At 42.0% G+C, this 27,652-nt stretch overlaps 1 protein-coding gene across 1 annotated transcript in view; it reads right to left on the minus strand.

The window, feature by feature from the left end:
- Nucleotides 1-2,196: 2,196 nt before the first annotated feature.
- The window catches only part of LOC139022718 (bMERB domain-containing protein 1-like), a 33,658-nt gene continuing 8,202 nt past the window's right edge, over nucleotides 2,197-27,652 (minus strand). The window contains 6 exon segments of the mRNA XM_070433785.1: nucleotides 2,197-2,347; nucleotides 2,349-2,394; nucleotides 3,017-3,087; nucleotides 3,442-3,556; nucleotides 4,427-4,500; nucleotides 22,774-22,894. Coding sequence (XP_070289886.1) covers nucleotides 2,281-2,347; nucleotides 2,349-2,394; nucleotides 3,017-3,087; nucleotides 3,442-3,556; nucleotides 4,427-4,500; nucleotides 22,774-22,894 — 494 coding nt within the window. The 3' untranslated portion in view covers nucleotides 2,197-2,280.

The following is a 27,652-nucleotide window of genomic DNA, read 5'->3' on the forward strand; positions in this document are numbered from 1 at the left end:
GGAATAAGGGATGAGCGTGGAAAATGGTGCATGATGAAATTGTGTTTTATAATTGAGGTGTGGTGGCGGTACCAACGCTCAATAGCATGTCATAGAAAAGAAAAGGTTAAGGCCCCTGATTTCAGAGGAGACTTCAGAGGGACCCTGATTTCAGAGGAGACTTCAGAGGGACCCTGATTTCAGAGGAGACTTCAGAGGAACCCTGATTTCAGAGGAGACTTCAGAGGGACCCTGATTTCAGAGGAGACTTCAGAGGGACCCTGATTTCAGAGGAGACTTCAGAGGGACCCTGATTTCAGAGAATAAATCAAAAACACACCCAACAGAAACCAGCGTGTGTGTAATGCAGCTCTTTTTTCTCATTGTATACAGTACGTTCGGACTACCTACGCCGTGGTTGCTAGGGCGACGGCTCTCTGCGATGAAGAGCCCTTGATCCCTGTGTGTGGAGTGTACACTCACGACTCCAATTCTGGGTGCTTAGTTAACTCGTCCTGGACACTTGTCATCACCATCACACACTGGAGTGCCCTACTAAGTGCCCTATTACGTACCCACTGTGTTATACAGGAAAGACACAAGTGGAGTCTCGGGCTGAAAAGTTATCATCTCCATGGAGAGGCTTGACACTGAACTGTGGTTCCGTGTTGACACGGACTGCCTAGTAATTACTGACAATTACTGACACAGTTTACAGTAGACCTATAAAGTTTAACATGTTGTCAGTAATAACATGCAGTCAGTAATAACATGCAGTCAGCAATAACATGCAGTCAGTAATAACATGCAGTCAGTAATAACATGCAGTCAGTAATAACATGCAGTCAGTAATAACATGCAGTCAGTAATAACATGCAGTCAGTAATACAGTGTAACAATGTTAGCTGCAGTGAGCTGCAGTTCCACTCAAAATGACTGCTGTTACGGTGGAAACCTTTTCTGCTGATTGGTATACTGTACACTAACCTCTAGTGTGTGTAAAGTCAGCAATGTGGAAGGACGAGTCATTTTGTAGTCCCATAAAAGATATACTTTGAGTGTATGTGTTGAATAACAACAACAACAAGAAGAAAGGAAGCGAGCGATGAGTCATCTGTTGAGCTCTGTCGTTCGGTATGTTCAGTCACTCCTAAAGGCCTCTTCATTGGACATAGTTGTCAAGTCTGTGACTAATGACTTATTTTTAGTGAGTTGCTTAAAGTCTGACGTTAGTGTCATGTTATCATSAAACCATAATCTTATCACGAAACGTTAATTAGCCCATCAGTTGCATGTCTGGCTAACGTTGACCTGGCAGCATGATTAGTCTGCCATCAATTAAAGCTGACTATGAATTAGTGAGCCAGTGGGAAGTCTGTTCAAAGGCAACTACAGTCATTTGAAATGTAAAAGAGTTAGGGAGGCTAAACAGGGCTTAAAGAGATGTATGTATGATGTTCCAMTTAGAGAATACTGTACAGTACATCTTCACTGTTGGGTTTAGTCTCATGCATCATAAATCATCATCTATACCGGGGCAGCAATATGTAACATCTGTCACTGGTAGCAGCGTCATTTGATAGCAATATCTGACTYATGCAAATTACGTTTACATCCAATCTCCATGAAGGGACAGGTTCTAGGTATAAAGGTACCAAAGCCAGTGAGATAGTCCAGAATGAACTGCTCTGAGAGCATTGGTGACACCACTGAGAGGCTGGGAGAGGCAGTAGGAGGGACTCTGACAATGATGAATGAGAATAGTCTGATACAGACGACGGAAGATCATTGCACAGCCTCATGGGGGATGAGCCTGATGCGGAGAGGGGACACTGGGTATAGAACCCAACTAGAAGTGCAGATAGGACTGGAGCCCTAATGATGGAGAGATAGATAGATAGAGAGATAGATAGATAGAGACAGAGACAGAGACAGAGACAGAGACAGAGACAGAGACAGAGACAGAGAACAGCCAGACCAAGACAGAAACAGAGGACCGAGAGAGAAGAGAGAGAGAGAGAGAGAGAGAGAGAGAGAGAGAGAGAGAGAGAGGAGGAGTGGACACGTATAGAACAGGAGAGAGAGACAAGAGTGAAGAAGAAACACCACCCACGACGGGATGCAGCATAGACTGGAGAAAAAACACCACCAATTTATCCTGGCGACATCTCCAAACTATCTTGAACATTCATCACTGTGGCGTTTCTGTCTCGTACTTCAAGTGTTACCGGTTGGAAAGCTGAAAACTGTGATGACAAGGGTTCTATTTTGGCTCCATGGTAGAGCCCCTGAGGGCCCGGCCTACATGATGGAGCAGGTGAAGCCACAGCACTCCTTCAGCAGGGACAGGCCTGTCTTGGTGAAAGACGGAGGTCTGCTGGGCCCTGGACGTTAGCCGTCTGGCTGGAATCTGACCTGGGGAAGAGGAGGTGGAGTCAGTCAGAGGATATTGGGATGTACCAAAGTGGTGGGAAGCACTGGTATATGCTAGTAAGTAGGATCAGACATAATGACACCACACATTCAGACTCCCCCAACAACAGAAGGTAGCAGTAGCATGACCATGCATGCACACACACGTCTGATATGAGGTGAATACACACTGATGAAATCAGAATGTTGCCCTCGGTGCGTGAGCCAGTTCCAAAGATGTATGCATTTGTGGGTGAAAGTCCATAGTTTCCAAAAAGAAATGCTTACAGTAGGGAAGAATGAATTTAACAAGAAAGAGGCGCCCAAACTGTCCAAAAAATCGTCCATCAAATCTAAGGTCACTGACTATTCTGATCATCAAAAGCGAAAATATCTTGAAAACGTTGCAGAACATTAGAAGTTAAGCATTTGATGGAAAATAATAACTCCTACTGTACCCACACACCAGTGTAAAACCACTCTAGCACACCACAGTGCGCACTATCACACGAAGCACACACACCACACCAACACACACACACACACACACATGCACACGGCAATACACACACCACACAACCACACACACACACACACACACACACACACACACACACACACACACCTTTCTTCTTGGAGTTTCTGGGGAACTTGGACTGGAGGAAATCAGCCATTTCTTTGTCCTCCTCCCTTTCCCTGTAGAGGAGAGAAAGATGGATGAGTGGAACTTGAAACGCTMCATTTCTGTCTGTTCCTGCTAGCGATGACTAAGACTCCATATCCTCATGCCCTTTTCTCCCTGGGTGTCTTCACGTGCCTCAAAAACAATCMATTATTACCTCGTATTATATTTGTATTTCTGACAGGATGTCACTGAAGACCAAACCAATAAGGGGGAGGGACAAGACAGACGGAACAGAGTTCTGTAACATAGGTGGTTCAGAACCACGCTCCYGTGAGGACCTGGTCTGAGACCTGACGACATACTGTCGCTAACAGTGTTCTGGTCAGCATGACACCTGGTTTTGAACCCCAGTCGGTCACACTTGCCTTAGCCTCTCAAACTCCACATCGTCAACAAGGAAATCTCTGGTCTCCACCAGCTTGTGGATCTGCTGGAGAAGATCCTCCTCTTTCTGTCTRTCCTCGTTGGACTTGTCATTGTCTGGAACAGAAAGATGTGATGAGTTTGATCAGTTTGGTCATGATAACGTATGATTACACAGTGTCTCATTCCCCAAGTTGAAGATAACACATTGTAATCATTATTGACACATGACATACATTTTGTGCTTGGTGAAGGATTTAATGATCACACTTACGACTGGTTTCAGTCTGTAGTGCTGAAGAGCTGCGCTACAGGGTGATAGAAATTTAAAGGTAATGTTCCCGTGTTAGATGAGACTGCATTCACGGTAAACGCTGCATATGGCTCAATAGGAAATTACCTTTACCTTTAAATTGCTCTAGAGCGCTGAACTTCAGCGATACGGATTGAATCCAGCCTTAATCATTATTTTACAGCACTTACAACCCATGAAAAATCTGAAATCAGAAAATCCACAACAATTTACACATATCACAGGATACAAAGACAATGTCAGTTTCAGTAAGCACAAATTAATTTACCCTGCGTGAGAAAGGCCCCACATGGTCCCAGCTGACTATGAAAGATAGGTATTGTTTGTCGAGAAGTGTTTATGCTTATGACACAACGCCACTTCCTGATTCTGTGTGTACTCTGAACCTGTAGAGGGTGTGGTGTTGGACAGAGGTCAGGAAGAGATTGTCTGTCCAATCAGAGGCAATCTTTACTKCCATTGACGGCAAGTTTTACAGTATGTCTGGAATTTAACCCTCTACACTCCACTGCACCTTAGTCTGCAGTTCAAGACCTTTCAGTAGTTGACCTCTCCATCCAAAACACTATTCTCATACTCATTGCCCTAACTAAAGCGAAGAAAACAATATAAAAAAATAAATAATAATAATAAATAAATAATAGTTGGGCACACAATGTAAACATGCATTATACCTGGTATGGACACCAGTTTCTGGAGCTCCTTCTTGAGGCGAGTGATTTCCTTACACAGCTGAATGTCATCCATCCTAAAGACATAAACATTGAATTATTTTAAAACCCTGCATTATTCAGAATGATTCAGCAAATGGTCCAATCTAAGTTTACATGTATTTATTACATTTTTTTGTCATTTAGCAGACGCTCCTATCCAGAGCGACTTACAGTAGTGAGTGTATACATTTTTGATACCGGTAACCCAGTATCACAGCATCACAGARCCTACAGACATCCATCACTGTCAGCTAACTGAGAGCCTCACCTCCTCTACCTTTCTACTTGTCAGACAGGATGAACAGGGACCTGCGKTGGGCAAGGTGCAGAATCCCACCCATGTGGCTTCCCAAGCTTCAGAGAACAGCCACTAGACTCAACAGGATTCATCACACTTGGACTGTAACGTTGAACTCTAAAATCATTCCATGAGTTAGAGTTCTTTCAGGTGTGTGATAGAATAATTTGTATGTTTAAGATAATGACTAAAGTATTCCACCCTGAAACCATATAATTGTATGAAATGTGTTAGAGTCATAATCCAATAATGAGTGTGACTAGACTTTTTAAAGACTAGGCCATTGTTACTATTTCGCAAATATGAGCAGGGTATAGTTGAGACATTCAAGGAAAACTGAACTGTCGACTTGTGATAACGGTGAAACTAATAACTGGAAAGAGGCCTCCCCACCCTAGGGAGGAGAAAAACTGTTAGAAATGGCTAGGCTTGCAGAAGATGATGAAACATGTTGCAGAAGAGTGATAAACAATGTATGTGAACTTTGGAAAAATACAGCCCACCTAAAGAGAGATGGAGTTTCTACTGATGTGAGTTATTTTGTGTGTGTGTGTACTATAAAAAGATTGTGTTCTCATTTTGAAGACAGAGCGCTCTCTGAATAAAGTATTGATCTATTGCAGACTGAGACTTTGTCTAATTCTTCATTAACCAGAGCCTTACAACCTCTGGGAATTGGTCAAAGCTTGAGTGATAGTTGAGTTCAACCATTGAGATAGCAACATTCTCGTGACAGTGTGACATAAGACTTCTCTGATATTCTCTATAGCGCCACATCAAATACCATTACTGCCTCTGAGCAGCCAGCCTCACATCTCTGATGTTATTTAATGTCAATGGTAGAAAGTCCCCCCCCCCCCCAGCCTGTTTTCAGCTGCCTTTCTCTCTCCCACCACATTATACTGAACCCACTGGCACAGCTTTAAACAGAATGCCTGACTTATTAGATATTTCAGATTCTAAACAGTGTCATCAAAGGCTTAAAACAAGATCCATATATAAAAAAAACACTGCCGAGCTTCCATACAGTCCCTGTGCCAAAACCTCTCTTCTCCAATGAATGAGGAAAGGATTATCTCGCTCCCTCTCTCTCTCTCTCTCTCTCTCCCTCCCTCCATGTAACACTTTCCAAGCATTGCAATACAGGGAGTAGGACAAGGCGCTCTGCTCCATGTGGTTAGACCAGGGATTCTTAAACTTTTTCAGCCTGGGACCCAAATGAGACATTCTGTGTTTTCCTGGGACCCAAGTTCATGAAAACATGCAACTATAGGTACATATCGGTACATTTCATTGAACTTACGTTTAAAACAAATGCAACATAGACAAAAACAAATGACAATGAAATTAAATACCCATCTAAATAGCGATTCATGTTTATTTTTCCCCATTAAAAACACTCTTACATATCTGTCTAGGTTGGAATGGTTGGTGTTAAAATACAATAAATCATTTTCATTCTGAACTGGAATAAATTGATCATATCACAGTGAGCACACACACTGCTCAAACGAACACAAGAACAAAAGCACGCACACACACCACATTCCGCACACACACAACACACACACCACACCACACACACACCCACACACGATTTTCTTTCACACTACGCACCACAACACCACACACACACACACACACACACACACTCACACACACTCACACACACACACACACCTAATGAGAGGTGTGTGGCTGGTTGAAGTTTTCATCAAGAATGTCTATTCTGGGCTCAGTTTTTGACAGTGCAACCTTAAGGTCATGCTCAGCATTGAGTCTGTTTCTGTACTTGTTTTTTAAGAATGCCAGAGTTGAGAAACCTGACTAGCATAGGTATGTGGTGCCAAACTGGATCAGAACATCTGCTTTCTCAGCCAGGCAGGAGAACGCTTCCTACTGTACTGTAGATGAGCAACCCAGAACTATGTGAGTGTGTTTGCCTCAAAAAGTATCTTGCTTCAATCTGTTCATTCCAGAATAGAAATTATTACTTGTATTTTAATAGCAACAGTTCCAACCTATACTTTTTTTCAACAGTAATTTCTACAGTAAGATACACAGTAGGTCTGATAATTTTTCATTTTCATCTGTACTGTTACTTAGGGTTGCACTAAGTACAGTAGCTAACTAACTTGCTTTGGCTAACGTTAGCTAGCTATTAGCTGTGTACAAGGGGATTGTTTGAAAGAGAAACTCACATTTACTGCTATGAGCGATAGTACTCCCTTATATCTGCTTATCATCACCTGTTAGAAAATGACAACAACGCTAGACCAAGGTAAAGACAGTTTCAAGAAGGATATTCGACGGATATTCGCGCTTTCAAAACTCAATAGCTTTCAAACCACTTGAGCCACAGACTCCAAATAATTGTCATGATGTTGGAAAAATTGGCCACAATATTGCACAGGTCTTATTTTCACGCTTTAGACATTAATTAGCTTTCCAAAGCTAATAAACATGTGGAAATGTGAGCAGCATTTTGTATTCCTAGTTGAATTAGTTAGGGAGAGTAAACAAAGTATTATTTAATAAAAATGACACCGAACAAAACAATAAACACTACAAAAACAAACCGTGAAGCTAAAGGCAATGTGCCCTAAACAAAGTAAACTTCCCACAAAGACAGGTGGAAAAAAGAGCTACCTAAGTATGGTTCTCAATCAGAGACAACGATAGACAGCTGCCTCTGATTGAGAACCACACCCGGCCAAACACAAAGAAATAGAAAACATAGAAATTAAGAAACTAGAATGCCCACCCTAGTCACACCCTGGCCTAACCAAAATAGAGAATAAAAGCCTCTCTATGGCCAGGGCGTGACAGCACTGTCATCTGTGATCTTTGTGATATGACTTTCTTTAAGCACGTACTGATGAAACTGTCACTTAATATTTTTTTCTTAAAATCTACAAACGCTCTACATTTATTCACTCTGTGATAGGGTTGGATCCTATATGCTACTTTTATTATTCTCCTCTAAATGGTTCAGTGCCTATAATTTATTCTGTGTGTATAATGGGGCATAAAGGAAATTACCTCTACTAATAAATTACTACTAGATTATAGTAATAAGGAAAACAGCATACAAATTTGGCTTGTGTATTTATTTGCCTATAACTAATCATAATTCCATTATGTTTACATAAAACAGAGAATACTTCAAATTGAGAAGATACTGCCATGGAAAAGACAACTGGGCGGACATAAAGTGGAAAGGAGGGGAAATAACTCACACCATGCAGCAGGACACCTTCAGCTGTTGGGTCTTTGTAATGCAGGTTTGATAGTTATATTTTCAATAATGAATGGTTAGCTGTTATGTGACAATTAGGTCAAAAACTGTATTTTATTTTTTGGTGTAGATGGCCAAGGAAGTTGCACAGAACTTCCCCAACATCCCCTCCCAAATTGATATGGAACCTTCAAAACCACATGGAGCAACTGCGAAAAGAAATGGCTGAGGATTTACTAAAAATGTCTGGTATGTAATGACATTTCATTCAAATGTAAATGTAAATTCTTTATTTTTATGCGATAAAGAACCTGGATGTGGCCCAAAGACTGACTGGGTTAGTAACTTTATTTAACATGTTTATAATCTTTTGACAACAGTGACGGCATGTAAGACAATTTATGATATAACACAATGGATGGCTAATTCGTCATTCGTCATACTGTATTGATATTTGATATTATTTATAACGTGTTACGCTTTGTTTTGTTTTGATTGAATGTTTTGCATGCCAAGGGTGGTTCCATGTGCTGTAACTAGGAATGAAGACAAACGAGTTCAACAGAGTAAAGAACACAAACTGAAAGTGCAGTCTTTGTTGTTGAAAATGTATGCTATACCCCATCCACACTGAAGAGGCTCTGAATGTACATCAACCAGGGATAAAGAAAAAGTAAACACTGTGAAATGTTTCATACTTAATTGAAGTTAAGTGTCTGTTGACATGTTGGAAAAGATTAAAGGTCTACAATTTCTGTTTAATTTGTCAATATTACATTTTTATTCATTGATTTACTGGCCACCATTACTGTGGTTACATGTTAAGTATATGTATTGACCAGCAAACCCACTGCAGTCTACCTCACTAGCTCACTCTTCATCCCTGCTTTGGACAATTAATAGCATGACTATCGTACTTTGCAATTTTCCTTTATGGTTGATATTAACGACGAAAGGAGATATTATCTGTCTCTCTCCTATTGTGTTCCGCTTTTAAATACTGTGGAAAAATAAAAAAAACTGGGAAAATAAGTACTTAGAACTACCAATTAATGTAGATAAATATTAAAGATAAGGGTAAACACAACACTGGACTGAACCCCCTAATTGTCAAACTAATATTAATGTGCAACAATATAGAAGACACATGACCAGAGGTTATGCAATATGGGTGTATATCCACTGCATGCTTCTTAGGTGTGTAATTGACAAGACTAAGGAGCTATTGCAAATTTGAAACTATGAAAAATGCACGTTACACCGTGTGATTTTACAGTACACAAACAAGAGTGTGTAATATAGAAGGGTAGTCAGCGGACATTAGGTCACATGACCAAGGAGCTATTGAAATTTTACATTTGGAAAAATGTATGTAAAACGATGTGAGATAAAAATGGACAAACTAAAGGGTGTGCAATGTGTAGGGGCACTGAGTGGACATTCTGAACCTTGTTTGAAGTCACTAGATCACATGACCACGGAGCTATTGATATTTTACATTTTGAAAAATGCATGTAAAACCATGTGAGATGAAAATGGACAAACTAAAGGGTGTGCAATGTGTGTCTATGCCATCGCGTTAGCTACAACCAGTTTTAAAAGTGTTAGGAGTAATGGTTAAAGAGCTATTGAAATTTTTTAAATTTGATTTGTCACTATGTTGACGGTCCCTAACTGCTGTTGGTGGACGTAAGGAAAACTACAGGCGAATATCCAACCTGAAACTGTCTTTACCTCGGGCAACGCTAGCTGACTTACTTTTCCACTGTCGAAGCACTGTGCCCCGACAAAAAAAGTGGAGCCGTAACGTTATACCCTGTCAGAAATTGTAAATTGAGCTTCGTAGTATTCAATACCCTGAAGAAAGGTGAAGTATGAACCCACCCACACCCGTGTACACCTACGTATCACCTTGCACCGTATTCCCATCATTCTCCTGATCCTCAAACCAGAGCTCAAATGAGACTGATGTTTCTGCAGATATATTTTAACCACAGAATTAGATTGTGATTCTAAASACAGAGGTTAGAGTCCTCTTATCCACGAGAGAAGTCTGTTCAGTGAAATACTGTTTCTTCAATCGGATCCTTCATCTCCTTAGTTGTTGTAATTATGTTCCTATTTATCCTTTGAGAAGCCTTTGCTGCCAAACGGGTTGCGTCAATTGAACTGACTTCAACAAACGTGGAGTGACTGCACGGATGCCCTTTGATGATAATTTAAGTTCGGATAAACTTGCTAAGGCAATAATTAAACTTTGGGCAATTGATGTTGTTCATAACCACTTTTGTAGGTGTTCTGAAATAACTACCTGGGTTTACCGTCATGCTGTGAATGTTTGATCAGGACGTGTCGTTTTCATTTGTTCGTTTTGAGCTACTCATTACTAAGCACTTCCCTGCACAAAACACATTGTGGGCGCATCTCGTTATTTCTCAAAGTTTGTATGAAACCAAGCGAGTGAGAATGGCAAGTCAGTGGCTGACAGCGCATCATCTGCTGCTGAACCACAACCCTGCAGCGTGTGAGTCGCGGAGTGATCTTCAATAAAACTGCAGAAAAAAGATCTCGTAAACAAAGCACAAGGCATCTCCCTCCCACTCGCGCAGCTGGCAAATTGAGCAGAGACACAGCTGCTAAGCAGAGAGCGCACTGAACAGAGAGTGCAGTTGCATTTGGCAAAATCAGTTCCAGTAATGAATGAAATAATTATACATTTACTCTGACACGTCGTGACCCACCATTAACAGGTCATTTAAAAAAGGCTGGGTTAGACAAACATCCAGGTCCTCGTCAGAAGAGAACAAATAAGTAGTGCCGCTGCCGGGAGGAAGACAGAAAAGAGGAAACCACCAGATATTCAGTTCTCTTACTGGCTGTTAGCAGGGTATCAGTGTTTACACATGCACTTACTTGCACACCTGTAGAATGATGCAGGAGAGGATGGCTGATATTTTACGTGCTCCTAACCAACTGTGCTATTTTAATCATTTATAGCTAAGCTAAGGCTAGTTTTTTCATGCAGAAATTTGCATCCTGTTGCACAAACTCAAAAAAGTTCTGGGACACTGTAAAGTCAATTGAGAATAAGAGCACCTCCTCCCAGCTGCACTGAGGCTAGGAAACACTGTCATCACCGATAAATCCACTATAATTGAGAATTTCAATAAGCATTTTTCTACAGCTGGCCATGCTTTCCACCTGGCTACCCCTACCCTGATCAACAGCCATCCACCCCCACAGCAACTCGCCAAAGCCTTCCCCATTTCTCCTTCATCCAAATCCAGATAGCTGATGTTCTGAAAGAGCTGAAAAATTTGGACCCCTACAAATCAGCTGGGCTAGACAATCTGAACCCTCTCTTTCTAAAATTATCTGCCGAAATTGTTACAACCCCTATTACTAGCCTGTTCAACCTCTCTTTCGTATCGTCTGAGATTCCCAAAGATTGGAAAGCTGCCCGCGGTCATCCCCCTCTTCCAAGGGGGAGACACTCTAGATCCAAACTGCTACAGACCTATATCTATCCTACCCTGCCTTTCTAAGGTCTTCGAAAGCCAAGTTAACAAACAGATTACCGACCATTTTGAATCCCACCTTACCTTCTTCGCTATGCAATCTGGTTTCAGAGCTGGTCATGGGTGCACCTCAGCCACGCTCAAGGTCCTAAACGATATCATATCCGCCATCGATAAGAGACATTGACTGGAACGAACTGCAAAAATCACTGAAGCTGGAGACTCATATCTCCCTCACTAGCTTTAAGCACCAGCTGTCAGAGCAGCTCACAGATCACTGCACCTGTACATAGCTCATCTGTAAATATCCCATCCAACTACCTCATCCCCATACTGTATTTATTTATTTATCATGCTCCTTTGCACCCAAGTATCTCTACTTGCACATTCATGTTCTGCACATCTACCATTCCAGTGTTTAATTGCTATATTGTAATTACTTCGCCACCATGGCCTATTTATTGCCTTACCTCCCTAATCCTACCTCATTTGCACATACTGTAAATATACTTTTTCTACTGTATTATTGACTGTATGTTTTTTTGTTCCATGTGTAACTCTGTGTTGTTGTATGTGTCGAACTGCTTTGCTTTATCTTGGCCAGGTCGCAGTTGCAAATGAGAACTTGTTCTCAACTAGCCTACCTGGTTAAATAAAGGTGAAATATATACAGTATATATATWTTTTTTTCAAAAGTTGTTTGTAACTTATTTTTTTACTTATTTTGTACATAATGTTGCTGCTACCATCTCTTATGACCGGAAAATAACTTCTGGACATCAGAACTGCGATTACTAACCTCGAACTGGAAGAAGCTTTTTTCTTTAACATGTCCGACGCAAAGGATATACTGCTTTCTCGGCAGCAGGCCCAAATCCCTGTCATTTGTGTGAAGAAAAGACAGAGAAAAAAGAAAAGACGGAGAAAAAGGAGGCGGAGGTCGGTCTGCCTTCTGGGAATTCGTAGGTGAGCGAGTAAACCCCCAACTGCCATCTGTTCTATTGGCCAACGTGCAATCATTGGAAAATAAGATCCTACCAACGGGACATTAAAAACTGTAATATCTTATGTTTCACTGAGTCGTGGCTATTATGACGACATGAATAACATACAGCTGGCGGGTTTTACGCTTTTTCAGCAGGATAGAACAGCGGCCTCTGGTAAGAAAAGGGGTGAGGTTTTAAGTATATTTGTAAACAACAGCTGGTGCACGAAATCTAAGGAAGTCTCAAGGATTTGCTCGCCTATTTACCAAGAGAGTTTTCATCTATATTCTTCGTAGCTGTCTATTTACCACCACAAACCGATGCTGGCACTAAGACCACACTCAATGATCCGTATACGGCCACAAGCAAACAGGAAAATGATCATCCAGACCCGGCGCTCCTAGTGGCCCGGGGACTTTAATGCAGGGAAACTTAAATCCGTTTGACCTMATTTCTACCAGCATGTTAAATGTGCAACCAGAGGGAAAAACCTCTTGACCACCTTTACTCCACACACAGAGACGCGTACAAAAATCTCCCTCGCCTTCCATTTGGAAAATCTGACCATAATTCTATCCTCCTGATTCCTGCTTACATGTAAAAACTAAAGCAGGAAGCACCAGTGACTCGGTCAATAAGAAAGTGGTCAGATGAAGCAGATGGTAAGCTACAGGACTGTTTTGCTAGCACAGACTGGAATATGTTCTGGGATTTTTCCCATGGCATTGAGGAGTATGCCACATCAGTCACTGGCTTCATCAATAAGTGCATCGATGACATCGTCCCCACAGTGACCGTACGTACATACCCCAACCAGAAGCCATGGATTACAGGCAATATCTGCACTGAGCTAAAGGGTAGCGCTGCCGCTTTCAAGGAGCGGGACTCTAACCACGGAAGCTTATAAGAAATACCGCTATGTCCTTCGACGAACCATCAAGCAGGMAAAGTGTCAATAAAGGACTAAGATTAAATCATACTACACCGGCTCTGACGCTCGTCGGATGTGGCAGGGCTACGAGCTGCCCAGTGACACGAGCCTACCAGACGAGCTAAATTACTTCTATGCTCGCTTCGAGGCAAGTAACACTGAAACATGCATGAGAGCATCAGCTGTTCCGGACGACTGTGTGATCAAGCTCTCCGTAGCCGATGTGAGTAAGACCTTTAAACAGGTCAACATCCACAAGGCCGCAGTGCCAGACGAATTACCTGGACGTGTACTCCGAGCATGCGCTGACCAACTGGCAAGAGTCTTCACTGACATTTTCAACCTTTCCCTGACTGAGTCTGCAATACCAACCAGTTTCAAGCAGAACACCATAGTTCATGTGCCCAAGAACACTAAGGTAACCTGCCTAAATGACTACCGGCCCATAGCACTCACGTCTGTAGCCATGAAGTGCTTTGAAAGGCTGGTCATGGCTCACATCAACACCATTATCCCAGAAACACTAGACCCATTCCAATTTGCATACCGCCCCAACAGATCCACAGATGATGCAATCTCTATTGCATTCCACACTGGCCTGTCACACCTGGACAAAGGAATACCTATGTGAGGATGCTATTCATTGACTAAAGCTCAGCGTTCAACACCATAGCGCCCTCAAAGCTCATCACTAAGCTAAGGACCCTGGGGCTAAACACCTCCCTCTGCAACTGGATCCTGGACTTCCTGACAGGGCCGCCCCCAGGTAGTTTGGGTAGGTAACAACACATCCGCCACGCTGATCCTCAACACAGGGGCCCCTCAGGGGTGCGTGCTCAGTCCCCTCCTGTACTCCCTGTTCACTCATGACTGCATGGCCAGCCACGACTCCAACACCATCATCAAGTTTGCCAATGACACAACAGTGGTACGCCTGATCACCGACAACAATGAGACAGCCTATAGGGAGGAGGTCAGAGACCTGGCCGTGTGGTGCCAAGACAACAATCTATCCCTCAACGTGATCAAGACAAAGGAGATGATTGTGGCCTACAGGAAAAGRAGGACCGAGCACACGCCCATTCTCATCAACGGGGCTGTAGTGGAGCAGGTTGAGAGCTTCAAGTTCCTTGGTGTCCACATCACCAACAAACTATCATGGTCCAAACACACTAAGACAGTCGTGAAGAGGGCACGACAAAACCTATTCCCCCTCAGGAGACTCAAAGGGTTCTACAGCTGCACCATCGAGAGTATTCTGACTGGTTGCATCACTGCCTGGTATGGCAACTGCTCGGCCCCCGAGAGTAGTGCGTATGACCCAGTACATCACTGGGGCCAAGCTTCCTGCCATCCAGAACCTCTATGCCAGGCCGGTGTCAGAGGAAGGCCCTAAAAATTGTCAAAGACTCCAGCCACCCTAGTCATAGACTGTTCTCTCTGCTACCGGAGCGCCAAGTCTAGGTCCAAAAGGCTTCTTAACAGCTTTTACACCCAAGCCATAAGACACCCAAGCCAAAAAGTGTATTTTATTTTAATTACTACAAAGACCTACTTTGATCTTCACCAATACAGCCAAGAGACTGCTTCTTAAGAAAATACTAAGTCTAAATAAAGAGAGATGTACAAGAAGCTAATATTTTAAGAATTGGCTGAAGAACTTGTAAAGGTAGATTGCAAGAAAAATGTCTCATAGACAGTTATTTCTCTCCTTGTGAACACATCAACGTTGTTTTAGTTACGATCCTGAACCTACGTAGGAACACACTAGGAAGTAAAGTGACCCTGGCCCGTATCCACAAAGCGTCTCAGAGTAGGAGTGCCGATCTAGGATCAGTTTAGTGTTTTAGCTCATAATGAGTAACATTACATGGACAGAGGGGACCTGATCCTAGATCAGCACTCTGAGACGCTTTGTGAATAAGGGCCCAGGTAGGTATATATGTGCTCTCAACCAGCAGCCAATTTATCCATTGACAGAGGGTCATAAATCCATAACAGTAACATGTAGGAGCCTTGCTGCCTGTCCCAATCTAGTTTATACCCCATGTTCCAGTCATTAGGTCCCATTATATTTACATTTACATTTAAGTCATTTAGCAAACGCTCTTATCCAGAGCGACTTACAAATTGGTGCATTCACCTTATGATATCCAGTGGAACAACCACTTTACAATAGTGCATCTAACTCTTTTAAGGGGGGGGGGGGGTTAGAAGGATTACTTTATCCTATCCTAGGTATTCCTTAAAGAATACCYAGGTGGAGGTGCTGATGCTGAAGCCTTGTTTTCAGATCGCTGTGCAATCTGCCAATCACTGATCTGATCCTCCTTCACAGGCCAATCATGACGTCATCCCAACGCTGAAACACACAGGATGGGGGGAAATCCCAGATGTGAGAAACCATGGTAAACACAGATCTCAACGTGCCAATCACCATGGAAACCACGGGTCTCAAAGTGCCAATCACCGAGGATACATCAGGTTGACCTCTGACCCCTATCCTGGTAGGTTAACTCAAAGCAGCCTGGGTAAAGGCTGAAGCAGACTGAATATAAACGCAGACACATAGTCATTTCCTTACATGCCACACGTTGTCAACCACTGGTCAAAATACTAATATTCCTCTAGAGCAGGGGTGGGCAACTCCAGTCCTCGAGGGCCTGATTGGCGTCACACTTTTTCTACATCCCTAGCAAACACAGCTGATTAATCAAATTGCATTCTAAACTGAAGATCATGATTAGGTGATTATTGGAATCAGGTGTTAGCTGGGGCTGGGCCAAACTGTGACACCAATCAGGCCCTCAAGGACTGGAATTGCCCACCCCTGCTCTAGAGGCTGGAGAGGGGTGTCAGACAGACAGGGTACATCATCCATGACTAGGAGGATGAGACATCAGACCATAGTGAGTTCTGGTCTCCTGCCACATGACACATTTCCATTCTGAGGAAGTGATGACTCATAGGTCAGTGTAGTGACGTACTGTAGAGCAGAACATTATTCATACTGTAGTGTAGATAGAGCAGAACATCACTGCTGAGTGAGGGGGTCAGCTACAGTGTCATCATTAGTAAGCTACATCATTGTTAATTCAGGGCTCAGTGGCAGCGGTATAATTAGAATGTTGTGGACATGGCTACTGAGCGAGGGGTCAGCCAGGTGACATCATTAAGAAGGGACAGCACTAGCTACTTAGTAACGGTGCTTTCAAGACAACTGGGAACGCTGAAAAAAACGAGGTCAAATCATGACGTCCTGTGGTCTTCAGGTCGGAAAGTTGGATCCAAGTCGGATCTCGTTTTTTCAAAGTTCCCTGGTTGTCTTGAACCACTGAAGTCTGAAGTCAGAGATTTCCGAGTTCCCGTCCTAGTAACATCACTAGCTACCGAGGGAGAAGGTCAGTTTAGTATCATTATCAATAGGGAAGATTATAGGGAAAGTTGTTTTTCACTACAGCTGAGAGGGACAAAGTCCTAAGGTTTATAAAAGCATCTGCTAAACAGCATATATTATGTATTGTTATATTACATGCAGTAAACAGTTCATTGTCGGTTTACAGGTTGCCTAGATGAAGCTGAATCTTGACCTGTACAGTTTATAGTTTGAACCCATGCTACTCTATTCTTCATCTAAGACAAAGAGAATGGCAGGGCACTGTTCGTATGGTTCCCCCTGTCTGTAGGACAACTGTAGCCCTCTGCTAACCCAGTTTCACAGCATTACAGTTGGGTTGCTGAGCCTAGACATCCATCACTGTCAGCTAACTGAGAGCCTCACCTCTCTACCTCATCTACCTCTCTACCTGTCAGACGGGATGAATAGGGACCTGCGGTGGGCAAGGTGTAGAATACAGATGATGTATGACCTGAGAGGAACCACACTATTCTATTTAAACAGATTATACTCCCTTCTATTCTATTATAATGAAATCGTTGAGGCAACTTTGCTTCTATTCTTTGTTATTATTGTTATGAGTGGTGTGTTGAATGGGTTTTCTATAAACTTGATTTGATCACGGATATAAGATGCTACTCATGTTCCTGAATTGGCAACATACAGGCATTATTATACTAACTACTTACACTTTATATGCTCAGTCATACTCATTAAGGCCTAGTCTGATTAGATTACTGTGTATGAAATGAATCACAGCTCTTTCCCTGTCTTTGTGTCACAGTAAGGAAGGCGATGTCACTATAGTGCATTCTATTGGGTTATGATGATGGTGGGTTAATTGGGTTATGATGATGGTGGGTTAATTGGGTTATGATGATGGTGTAGCACCAGTAAAAATGCAGTATAAACATGCCTGTGTATAGACATTCCTGGATTCCTCTCCTTCCATTCTTCTCTATTGGATCACCTTGTCTCTTCTAACAGTGTACATAACTGTGAACACACATATGTGTCCCTGTGTTGAGTTTAACCCTGACCCAAAAGCCTGGAAGGGATGAGAGAGCCAAGGCTATGGGTTCGTAGCTTCAACCCTGCAGCACACACACACACACACTTACACTCACAAACTGATTAATGGACTGCTGAATGTTTTATTTTTTGCTCTCTTGCTTTGTTTGTTATTTTCCATATTATGTCTATCTCTGAGAAGCTACCCAGGAAAGTGCTGAAAATAGCCCATATTAATAGAGGTAGCCTTAGAAATAAGGTTCATGTGTCACGATCGCCGCCATCGTGGAAATGACCGGACCAAGGTGCAGCGTGGTGAGCGTACATTTTTCTTTATTATAAATGTCGCCAACAAAACAAGAAACACCAAATACGAACGTGAAGCTTACTAGGACTATACAGGCCACTAACAAAGACAACTACCCACAAACATCAAAGGAAAAAAGGCCGCCTAAGTATAATTTCCAATCAGAGACAACGATAGACAGCTGTCCCTGATTGAGAACCATACCCGGTCATAGAAACAAAGAACATAGAGTTTCCCACCCGAGTCACACCCTGACCAACCAAACATAGAGAATAAAAAGATCTCTACGGTCAGGGCGTGACATCATGAAATCAATAACTTGCTAACATCAGATAACATTCATATATTAGCCATTTCTGAAACTCACTTAGATAATTATTTTGATGATACAGCAGTAGCAATACAAGGATATAACATCTATAGAAGAGACAGGAATGCTTATGGGGGAGGTGTTGTTATATATATATATATATATATATATATATATATATATATATATATATATATATATATATATATATATATATATATACAGTGGCAAGAAAAAGTATGTGAACCCTTTGGAATACCCTGGATTTCTGCATAAATTGGCCATAACATATGATCTGATCTTCATCTAAATCACAACAATATACAAACACAGTCTGCTTAAACTAATAACACCCAAACAACTATACGTTTTCATGTCTTTATTGAACACACCGTGTAAACATTCACAGTCCAGGGTGGGAAAAGTATGTGAACCCTCAGATTTAATAACTGGTTGACCCTCCTTTGGACTAATCGTTTTCTGTAGTTGAGTATCATACCTGCACAACAGGCAGGAGGAATTTTGGACCATTCCCCTTCACAAAACTATTTCAATTCAGCAATATTCTTGGTCATGCCACAGCATCTCAATCGGGTTGAGGTCAGGACTCTGACTGGGCCACACCAGAAGTCGTATTTTCTTCTGTTGAAGCCTTTCTGTTGTTGATTTACTTCTGTGTTTTGGGTCGTTGTCCTGTTGCATCACCCAACTTCTGTTGAGCTTCAATTGGAGGACAGATATCCTTACATTATCCTGGAAAATATCTTGATACACTTGGGAATTCATTTTTCCATTGATGATAGCAAGCTGTCCAAGCCCTGAGGCAGCAAAGCAGCCCCAAACCATGACGCTCCCTCCACCATATTCTACAGTTGGGATGAGGTTTTGATGTTGGTGTGCTGTGTCTTTTTTTCTCCACACATAGTGTTGTGTGTTCCTTCCAAACAACTCAACTTTAGTTTCATCTGTCCACAGAATATTTTGCCAGTAGCGCTGTGGTACATCCAGGAGCTATTTTGCGAACTTCAGACGTGTAGCAATGTTTTTTTTGGACAGCAGTGGCTTCTTCCGCGGTGTCCTCCCATGAACACCGTTCTTGTTTAGTGTTTTACGTAKMGTAGACTCGTCAACAGAGATGTTAGCATGTTCCAGTGATTTCTGTAAGTCTTTAGCTAACACTCAAGGATTCTTCTTAACCTCATTGAGCATTCTGTACTGTGCTCTTGCAGTCATCTTTGCAGGACGGCCACTCCTAGGGCTTCACATACTTTTTTCAACCTACACTGTGAATGTTTAAATGATGTACTCAATAAATAATTTGTGTGTTATTAGTTTAAGCAGACTGTTTCTCTATTGTTGTGACTTAGAGGAAGATCAGATCATTTTTTTGACCAATTGATGTAGAAATGCAGGTAATTCCAAAGGGTTCACATACTTTTTCTTGCCGCTGTAGTATTTGAACTTAGATCTGATTAAGTGACATACAGTTGAAGTCGGACGTTTACATACACCTTAGCCAAATACATTTAAACTCAGTTTTTCACAATTCCTGACATTTAATCCTAGTAAAAATGCCCTGTCTTAGGTCAGTTAGGATCACCACTTTATTTTAAGAATTTGAAATGTCAGAATAATAGTAGAGAGAATAATTTATTTCAGCTTTTATTTCTTTCATCACATTCCCAGTGGGTCAGAAGAAAACATACACTCAATTAGTATTTGGTAGCATTGCCTTTAAATTGTTTAACTTGGGTCAAACGTTTCGGGTAGCCTTCCACAAGCTTCCCACAATAAGTTGTGTGAATTTTGGCCCATTCCTCCTGACAGAGCTGGTGTAACTGAGTCAGATTTGTAGGCCTCCTTGCTCGCACACGCCTTTTCAGTTCTGCCCACACATTTTCTATGGGATTGAGGTCAGGGCTTTGTGATGGCCACTCCAATACCTTGACTTTGTTGTCCTTAAGCCATTTGCCACAACTTTGGAAGTATGCTTGGGGTCATTGTCCATTTGGAAGACCCATTTTCTTTAATAGTAGCCTCTCTAATATCAAGTGTCAGCAACCACTAGCAACCTCTAGTGTCAGCAACCACAGCTAATGAAGTTACTAAAACCCTTAACAAGGAGTTGCTTACTAAAACCCTTAACAAGGAGTTGCAGTCAATTTTGGAATGGGTGGCCGGTAATAAACTGGTCCTGAACATCTCTAAAACTAAGAGCATTGTATTTGGTACAAATCATTCCCTAAGCTCTAGACCTCTTCTGAATATGGTAATGAATGGCGTGGCTGTTGAAACAACAACAAACCGTCATTGTCAAAACATGTAGATTCAATGGTTGTAAAGATGAGGAGATACTGACTGCATCATTTCCTCTTTTTATAAGAAACATTCATGTGTTGAAAATTCCTAATTGTTTGCATAGTAAACTTACACACAGCTCTGACACACACACTTACCCCACCAGACATGCCACCAGTGGTATTTTCACAGTCCCCAAGTCCAGAACAAATTCATGAAAGCGTACAGTATTATATAGAGCCAATCCCTTCCATCTCATATTGCTCAAATGAACAGAAAACCTGGTTTCAAAAAACAGATAAAGCAACGCCTCGCGGCATATTTTACATTTATGTAGTTCTGTCCTTGAGCTATTCTTGTCTATTAATGTTCTGTATTATGTCATGTTTCATGTTTTGTGTGGACCCCTGGAAGAGTAGCTGCTGCTTTTGCAACAGCTAATGGGAATCCAGATAAAATACCAAAAAAACAATTGTATCTTCCTCCCACCCACACACAAAGGTCCCTGCACAGACCCCCAGCAACCTCCCTATTCCTTCTTCTTCTTCAGTGTCCTCCTTCTTGGCTATTTCCTCCTCCCACACTTCCAGCGAAAAGACTTCCCTCTCTCTAGGGCTGTGGCGGTCACGAAATTTCATCAGCCAGTGATTGTCAAGCAAATAACTGTCGGTCTCACTGTAATTAACCGTTAATTAACATAAACACATCTTCTGGCTTCCACACATAACCTACAAGCCACTGATGCAGACCTTTGGAACATCTATATTTTAAAAAGTAAAATAAATACATGTAATATAGCCTACACCTTCACAATAAATCCATTATTTATTTTAGACAGGTCTAAAAAAGCATGATATGAAGATAATGTAGTCTAGTTCAGAAGAACAGAATAGCATACTCTGAGTTGTCCTTATGTTAGGTCCTGATGTGGCTATGCCAAATGGGTGTAGGCTAAACTAGTTAATTTAGCAGACAAGATTTCCTTAGAATTCCGTGGCATTATATTTGATATTATTTTATTGAATGAAGAATACAATTGAACACATATTTTCTCCAAACGATTTGAGGGAGTGCGAACATGCGACTATTCTGTTTCTTATGCTGGGCATCATTCACAAGTGATAATATATAATTCACAAGTGACAGGCTAATATTGTCACCCATCAGACTATTCTTGATTTAATCTTGTGTTTACATATAGTAAATAATATATGTATGAAATTTGTTTTGATTAAGAATGGACCATTATCATGCACCTGTCTCGAAACAGGGGCAGTGGGAAAAAAATACACGTCTATGCACTTAAAGAGCGAATGGAGGATGCTTTTCCTGTGGTTCATTTCCAGACAGGCAGCCTATACTCCTGTTGTAAAGATAAACAATGTGCTTAATATTAGGTACGTTGAGAAATAAATATAGTAGGCCTAGTCTATAGAAAGCTGAGGGGAACCTCCTCTTTTTAGTAGAGGCCATCACTCTGTTTTCTCGTACAATTGCAAAGTCTATAAAAATGTTGTGGTAAATGAGCTCATGGGCTCTCATGAAGTGTTTGATTAGATTTTTGGTTACATTTGCGTTGATGTCAGAGTGATTCAAGGGACAATAGAGTGCTGAGTACCAGGCAGTTAGAAGGTTGATAGGCTACTAATGACCATCAGCAGCATCAGAGCTTGGAGAAGCCTAATTACCGTGACTAACCGGTCACATGGAATATGATGGCCTTCATGACTCGTGACTGCCGGTGTGGCGGTGATAAAGTCACCGTAACAGCCCTACCTCTCTCTCCCCCTCCTTCATTCCTTCCTCTCTTTCCACTCTCCCTCCCGTGTAGCATCCCAAGCTTCAGAGAACCGCCACTAGATTCAACAGGATTCACCACACTTGAACTGTATTGTTACACACACACACAAGCACAAGCACACCACCCTGCTATTCAGAATAATACATGACAATACACTAGAGATATCTAGACTAGAGATATCCAGATTAGAGATAACAGACACAACATACTCACATGTATCTGAGTTCTGACTCTCTTCTGACCAGCACATCTCGAATCCTGTCAATCTTGAACAGCTCTCCCTCGATGTCATCTATGGTGATGGTGGAGTCTGCCATGGAGACGATGTCCTCTTCTGATCAGAGAGAGGGACAGACAAACGTTCCGTTTTTCTATTAAACTTTTTCCAGTTCTACATTTTGGAATGATATGGATATGGTAGAATAGGTAGGCAAACGTGTGCTCACGCGAAAACATGCACACACACACACACACAGTCGCACATGCACACGCACGCACACAAGATAAAGCTCGCATATGCATAAAGATGGCTGTATGACACATGTCCTACTGTAGCATCATGGATAAGGTAGCTTGGGACAAGATCATCTCCTTTGTATGCTGCCAAGCAAAACATTGATTTTGTCTGGTTCAATGCAGGCTAAGGAATTCAATTAGGGTTTGTTTCAGGCTTAATCAAATACATACAGTTGAAGTCGGAAGTTTAAATACACCTTAGCCAAATACATTTAAACTCAATTTTTGACCATTCCTGACATTTAATCCTCGTAAAAAATCCCTGTCTTAGGTCAGTTAGGATCACCACTTTATTTTAAGAATGTGAAAATGTTCCAGAAATAAATAGTAGAGAGAATGATTTATTTCAGCTTTTATTTCTTTCATCACATTCCCAGTGGGTCAGAAGTTTACATACACTCAATTAGTATTTGGTAGCATTGCCTTTAAATTGTTTAACTTGGGTCAAACGTTTCAGGTAGCCTTCCACAAGCTTCCCACAATAAGTTGGGTGAATGTTGGCCCATTTCTCCTGACAGAGCTGGTGTAACTGAGTCAGTGTTGTACGCCTCCTGCTTGCACACGCTTTTTCAGTTCTGCCCACACATTTTCTATAGGATTGAGGCCAGCTTTGTGATGGCCACTCCATAACCTTGACTTTGTTGTCCTTAAGCCATTTTGCCACAACTTTGGAAGTATGCTTGGGGTCATTGTCCATTTGGAAGACCCATTTGCGACTAAGCTTTAACTTCCTGACTGATGTCTTGAGATGTTGCTTCAATATATCCACATCATTTTCTTTCCTCATGATGCCATCTATTTTGTGAAATGCTCCAGTCCCTCCTGTAGCAAAGCACCCCACAACATGATGCTTCACCCCCGTGCTTCACGGTTGGGATGGTGTTCTCGGCTGCAAGCCTCCCCCTTTTTCCTCTAAACATAATGATGGTCATTATGCCAAACAGTTCTATTTTTGTTTCATCAGACCAGAGGACATTTCTCCAAAAAGTACGATCTTTGTCCCATGTGCAGTCGCAAACCGTAGTCTGGCTTTTTTATGGCGGTTTTGGAGCAGTGGCTTCTTCCTTGTGAGTGGCCTTTCAGGTTATGTCGATATAGGACTCGTTTTACTGTAGATATATATACTTTTGTACCTGTTCCTCCAGCATCTTCACAAGGAACTTTGCTGTTCTGTGATTGATTTGCACTTTTTGCACCAAAGTACGTTCATCTCTAGGAGACAGAACGCATCTCCTTCCTGAGCGGAATGATGGCTGCGTGGTCCCATGGTGTTACACTTGCGTACTATTGTTTGTACAGATGAACGTGGTACCTTCAGGCATTTGGAAATTGCTCCCAAGGATGAACCAGAGTTGTGGAGGTCTACACTTTTTTTCTGAGGTCTTGGCTGATTTCTTTTGATTTTCCCATGATGTCAAGCAAAGAGCACTGAGTTTGAAGGTAGGCCTTGAAATACATCCATAGGTACTCAAATGATGTCAATTAGCTATCAGAAGCTTCTAAAGCATGACATCCTTTTCTGGATTTTCCAAGCTGTTTTAAGGCACAGTCAACTTAGTGTATGTAAACTTCTGACCACTGGAATTGTGATGACAATCTACCTGTAAACAATTGTTGGAAAAATTACTTGTGTCATGCACAAAGTAGATGTCCTAACTGACTTGCCAAAACTATAGTTTGTTAACAAGAAATATGTGGAGTGGTTGAAAACGAGTTTTAATGACTCCAACCTAAGTGTATGTAAACTTCCGACTTCAACTGTACACAGCAAAAACTGAAAAACAGAGAGATATGCTTCTTTAAAAAATAAATCTAGCTGGTGCCTAGCACTTTTGCTCTGATGAGAACAATTCATTAAGTCACAAAATCCACGCTTTGGCAGCAAGTTGGAGGCCTCTTCCTCAGTCATTGTTATGAGAAACGTCGAAGGTAAAACAAATTCAGCCTTTGAGTACCAAGACCTTTTACCAATTTCCCAGCGTGTGAGAAGCACAGGTAGAAGAACTGTGTTCCTTGTAATTACTGTTGATGGTCTGAACCCACGGAGACTCTGGGGAACCATTTGAGAAAAGAGTTGACTGTCTGAGTGCTCTGGTGCAGACTGGCTCACACAGTGAGTGAGTGAGTAAATGAGAGAGAGAGAGAGAAAGTTTGCGCACGATTGAGTCTGCCTCTGTGTCCTACCTCCCTCACCCCCAGTGGGCTTTGAGCGGAATATAAATCACCAAGAAAAATACGTCTAAGTATGAACAGCTACTTATGGGGTTTTACAACAGTGGCCAGACATCAGCACAAGGAAATAACTAACAGAATGACATTATAATAAATACTTCTGTTTATGTCAATGTGCATTTCTTGAATTTATGCTGGGCACACCTTGCCAGGCCATTTCTTTAAGTTGCTTTATAACATTTACTTGGCTTTTTACTACTTTGGTAACCAGAGTGTAATTACTACGGGTAGTATACCATCCTTTACCACTATTCCATGATTCCATCTCACCTGCTGTTACACAATGTGATCATAGATAACGTATTATAAGCATCGCCACATCTCAGCCGCTATATCGAACCCGTTTGTCTGTCTGCCCCGAGCTGTTAACATCAAGCTTTGTTTTCCCTCAGAGTCCCAATAACTAGTGTGAGATGGAGCCAGTTCAAAGCATTTCAGCTTCAGACCCACTGCAGAATTTCAATCGAGCCAAACACTCTGCCATGAAATCAAACATTCCACTGCGTCCACCTCCCCAACTCCCTATTGCTTTCACAGATTTATGCCTACTAGTCGCACAAAAGAGAATTATACATTTATTTTACCATCTGATCCTAGATCAGTATTTCTTGATCAAACGTTCAACTGCATCCACCTCCACAACTACCTATTTCTTTCGCAGATTTACACGTACAAGTCACAGTAAAAACAGATTATACATGGATTTAACTTTATTTACTGATCCTAGACCTGTCAGAAAGATCAGTAATTCCTTGTTGAAGGCGTATTGAGGTATGCTGATGAGTGTTCTGCGTGCCAAAAGACTGTGTTAGCTTGCTGAGCTAAAGGAAGTCAGAGGTTCAACAGTTCAGTCAGTCTGCCTTTTCTTCCTCCGAGTCTCTTCTGAGTCTCGTCTGCTGGTGTCTTGGTTCCCTAGCGGCTCTGCTAACTAACTCTCCCCCGCTGTTGAGCTGCTCTGTGTGGAGCCCGACTAACTGAGACACCACCTGGGCTGGGGATTGAGAAACCTCACACCACCACTGACTGAACAGAGAATCTGATAGTCTCCCTCTTCCTCCTGAGGGATGAGACTGTCTACTTTGATACCCTTTACAATTGCAAATACATACAAGATGTGTGTTTTGTCTGAAAGTCAATTGAAAATTAAGCAGAGAGAGAAGGGTGGGGGAGAGGGAGAGAGAGACATCCTTTTGTCCTCCTCACACATAGGCTATCCCCAGGGATGGCAGGCTAGACTGGGCTTGATGTGCAGAATCCTTCTCCTTGTTCGGGCGGCATTCGGCGGTCGACATCACCTGTCTTTTAGCCATCGCCGATCCACTTTTCATTTTCCATTTGTTTTATCTTTGTTTTCTACACACATGGTTTTTATTCCCCAATTACATGTTCATTATTTAACCCTCTGTTTCCCACATGTTAGTGTGCGTGTTTATTGATTGTTCATGGCGGTACTTGTCGGCTGGTTATGTTTGCCGGGTTATGTATTTACGGCCGTTATTTTCGAGTGGCCGGTATTTCTCCACATTTCGAGTGGCCGGTATTTTGAGTATTGTCTGTATACTGGTGCTGTCGTGGAATTAAATACCTTGTACACTCATTTCTGCTCTCCTGCGCCTGATTCACTGCACCAGTTAACCACCGCCTGACACTCTGGTCCCTGTCTCCAGTTCCACGTCTCATCATCCTGCTACTCTGTCCTGGATTCCCCACTCTACTACTCCCTTGGATTCCCCTCCGGACCTGCCTACCTTGTCCCAACCCCTCTCACTCCAGCCTCAGCCTCCACACCTGGTTTCCTGCAACCCGCCCAAGCTTCCCCTGACCTGCACCCCATCTTCCCCCTGTGTTTTAATAAATACCTTGGTTACTTCATCCCAGTCTCCTCGTCTTAGTCTGCTCTTGGGTTCCCCTGTTCCACTCCACGCAACATGCATGGGTAAAATCACTGGGGAAGCCAAGCACCTGTCCTCTCATTCCCCMAAAAAGCCGTAATACAACCTATATAGCATGTACAGTAACAGACAGTTACATGACCTACAAAATGGTCAAGCTAGTTAATGTTTCTGACATTTTCGGAACACTAAACAACTATTGATTTAGAACCACAGAGAGTTACCGCAAGTCACAATTTTGAAAACAGGAGCTGCCTCCACTATTATAGCACCATTTCAACTTCAACATTTCAACATCAACTAATCACCTCTGCTTAGTCTAATCGAGTGACAACTAAAAGATACCAAAAACAATTTAGTCCAATCAATGTAAGCTAAATATGATGTGGCTGTCCATGGTTCTGATTTCTGTGTGTGTGTGTGTGTGTGCATGTTTGGGTAAGTAGAAAAAC

This window comes from Salvelinus sp. IW2-2015, linkage group LG21 (genome assembly GCF_002910315.2).
Source record: "Salvelinus sp. IW2-2015 linkage group LG21, ASM291031v2, whole genome shotgun sequence".
NCBI classification, from domain to species: Eukaryota; Metazoa; Chordata; class Actinopteri; order Salmoniformes; family Salmonidae; genus Salvelinus; species Salvelinus sp. IW2-2015.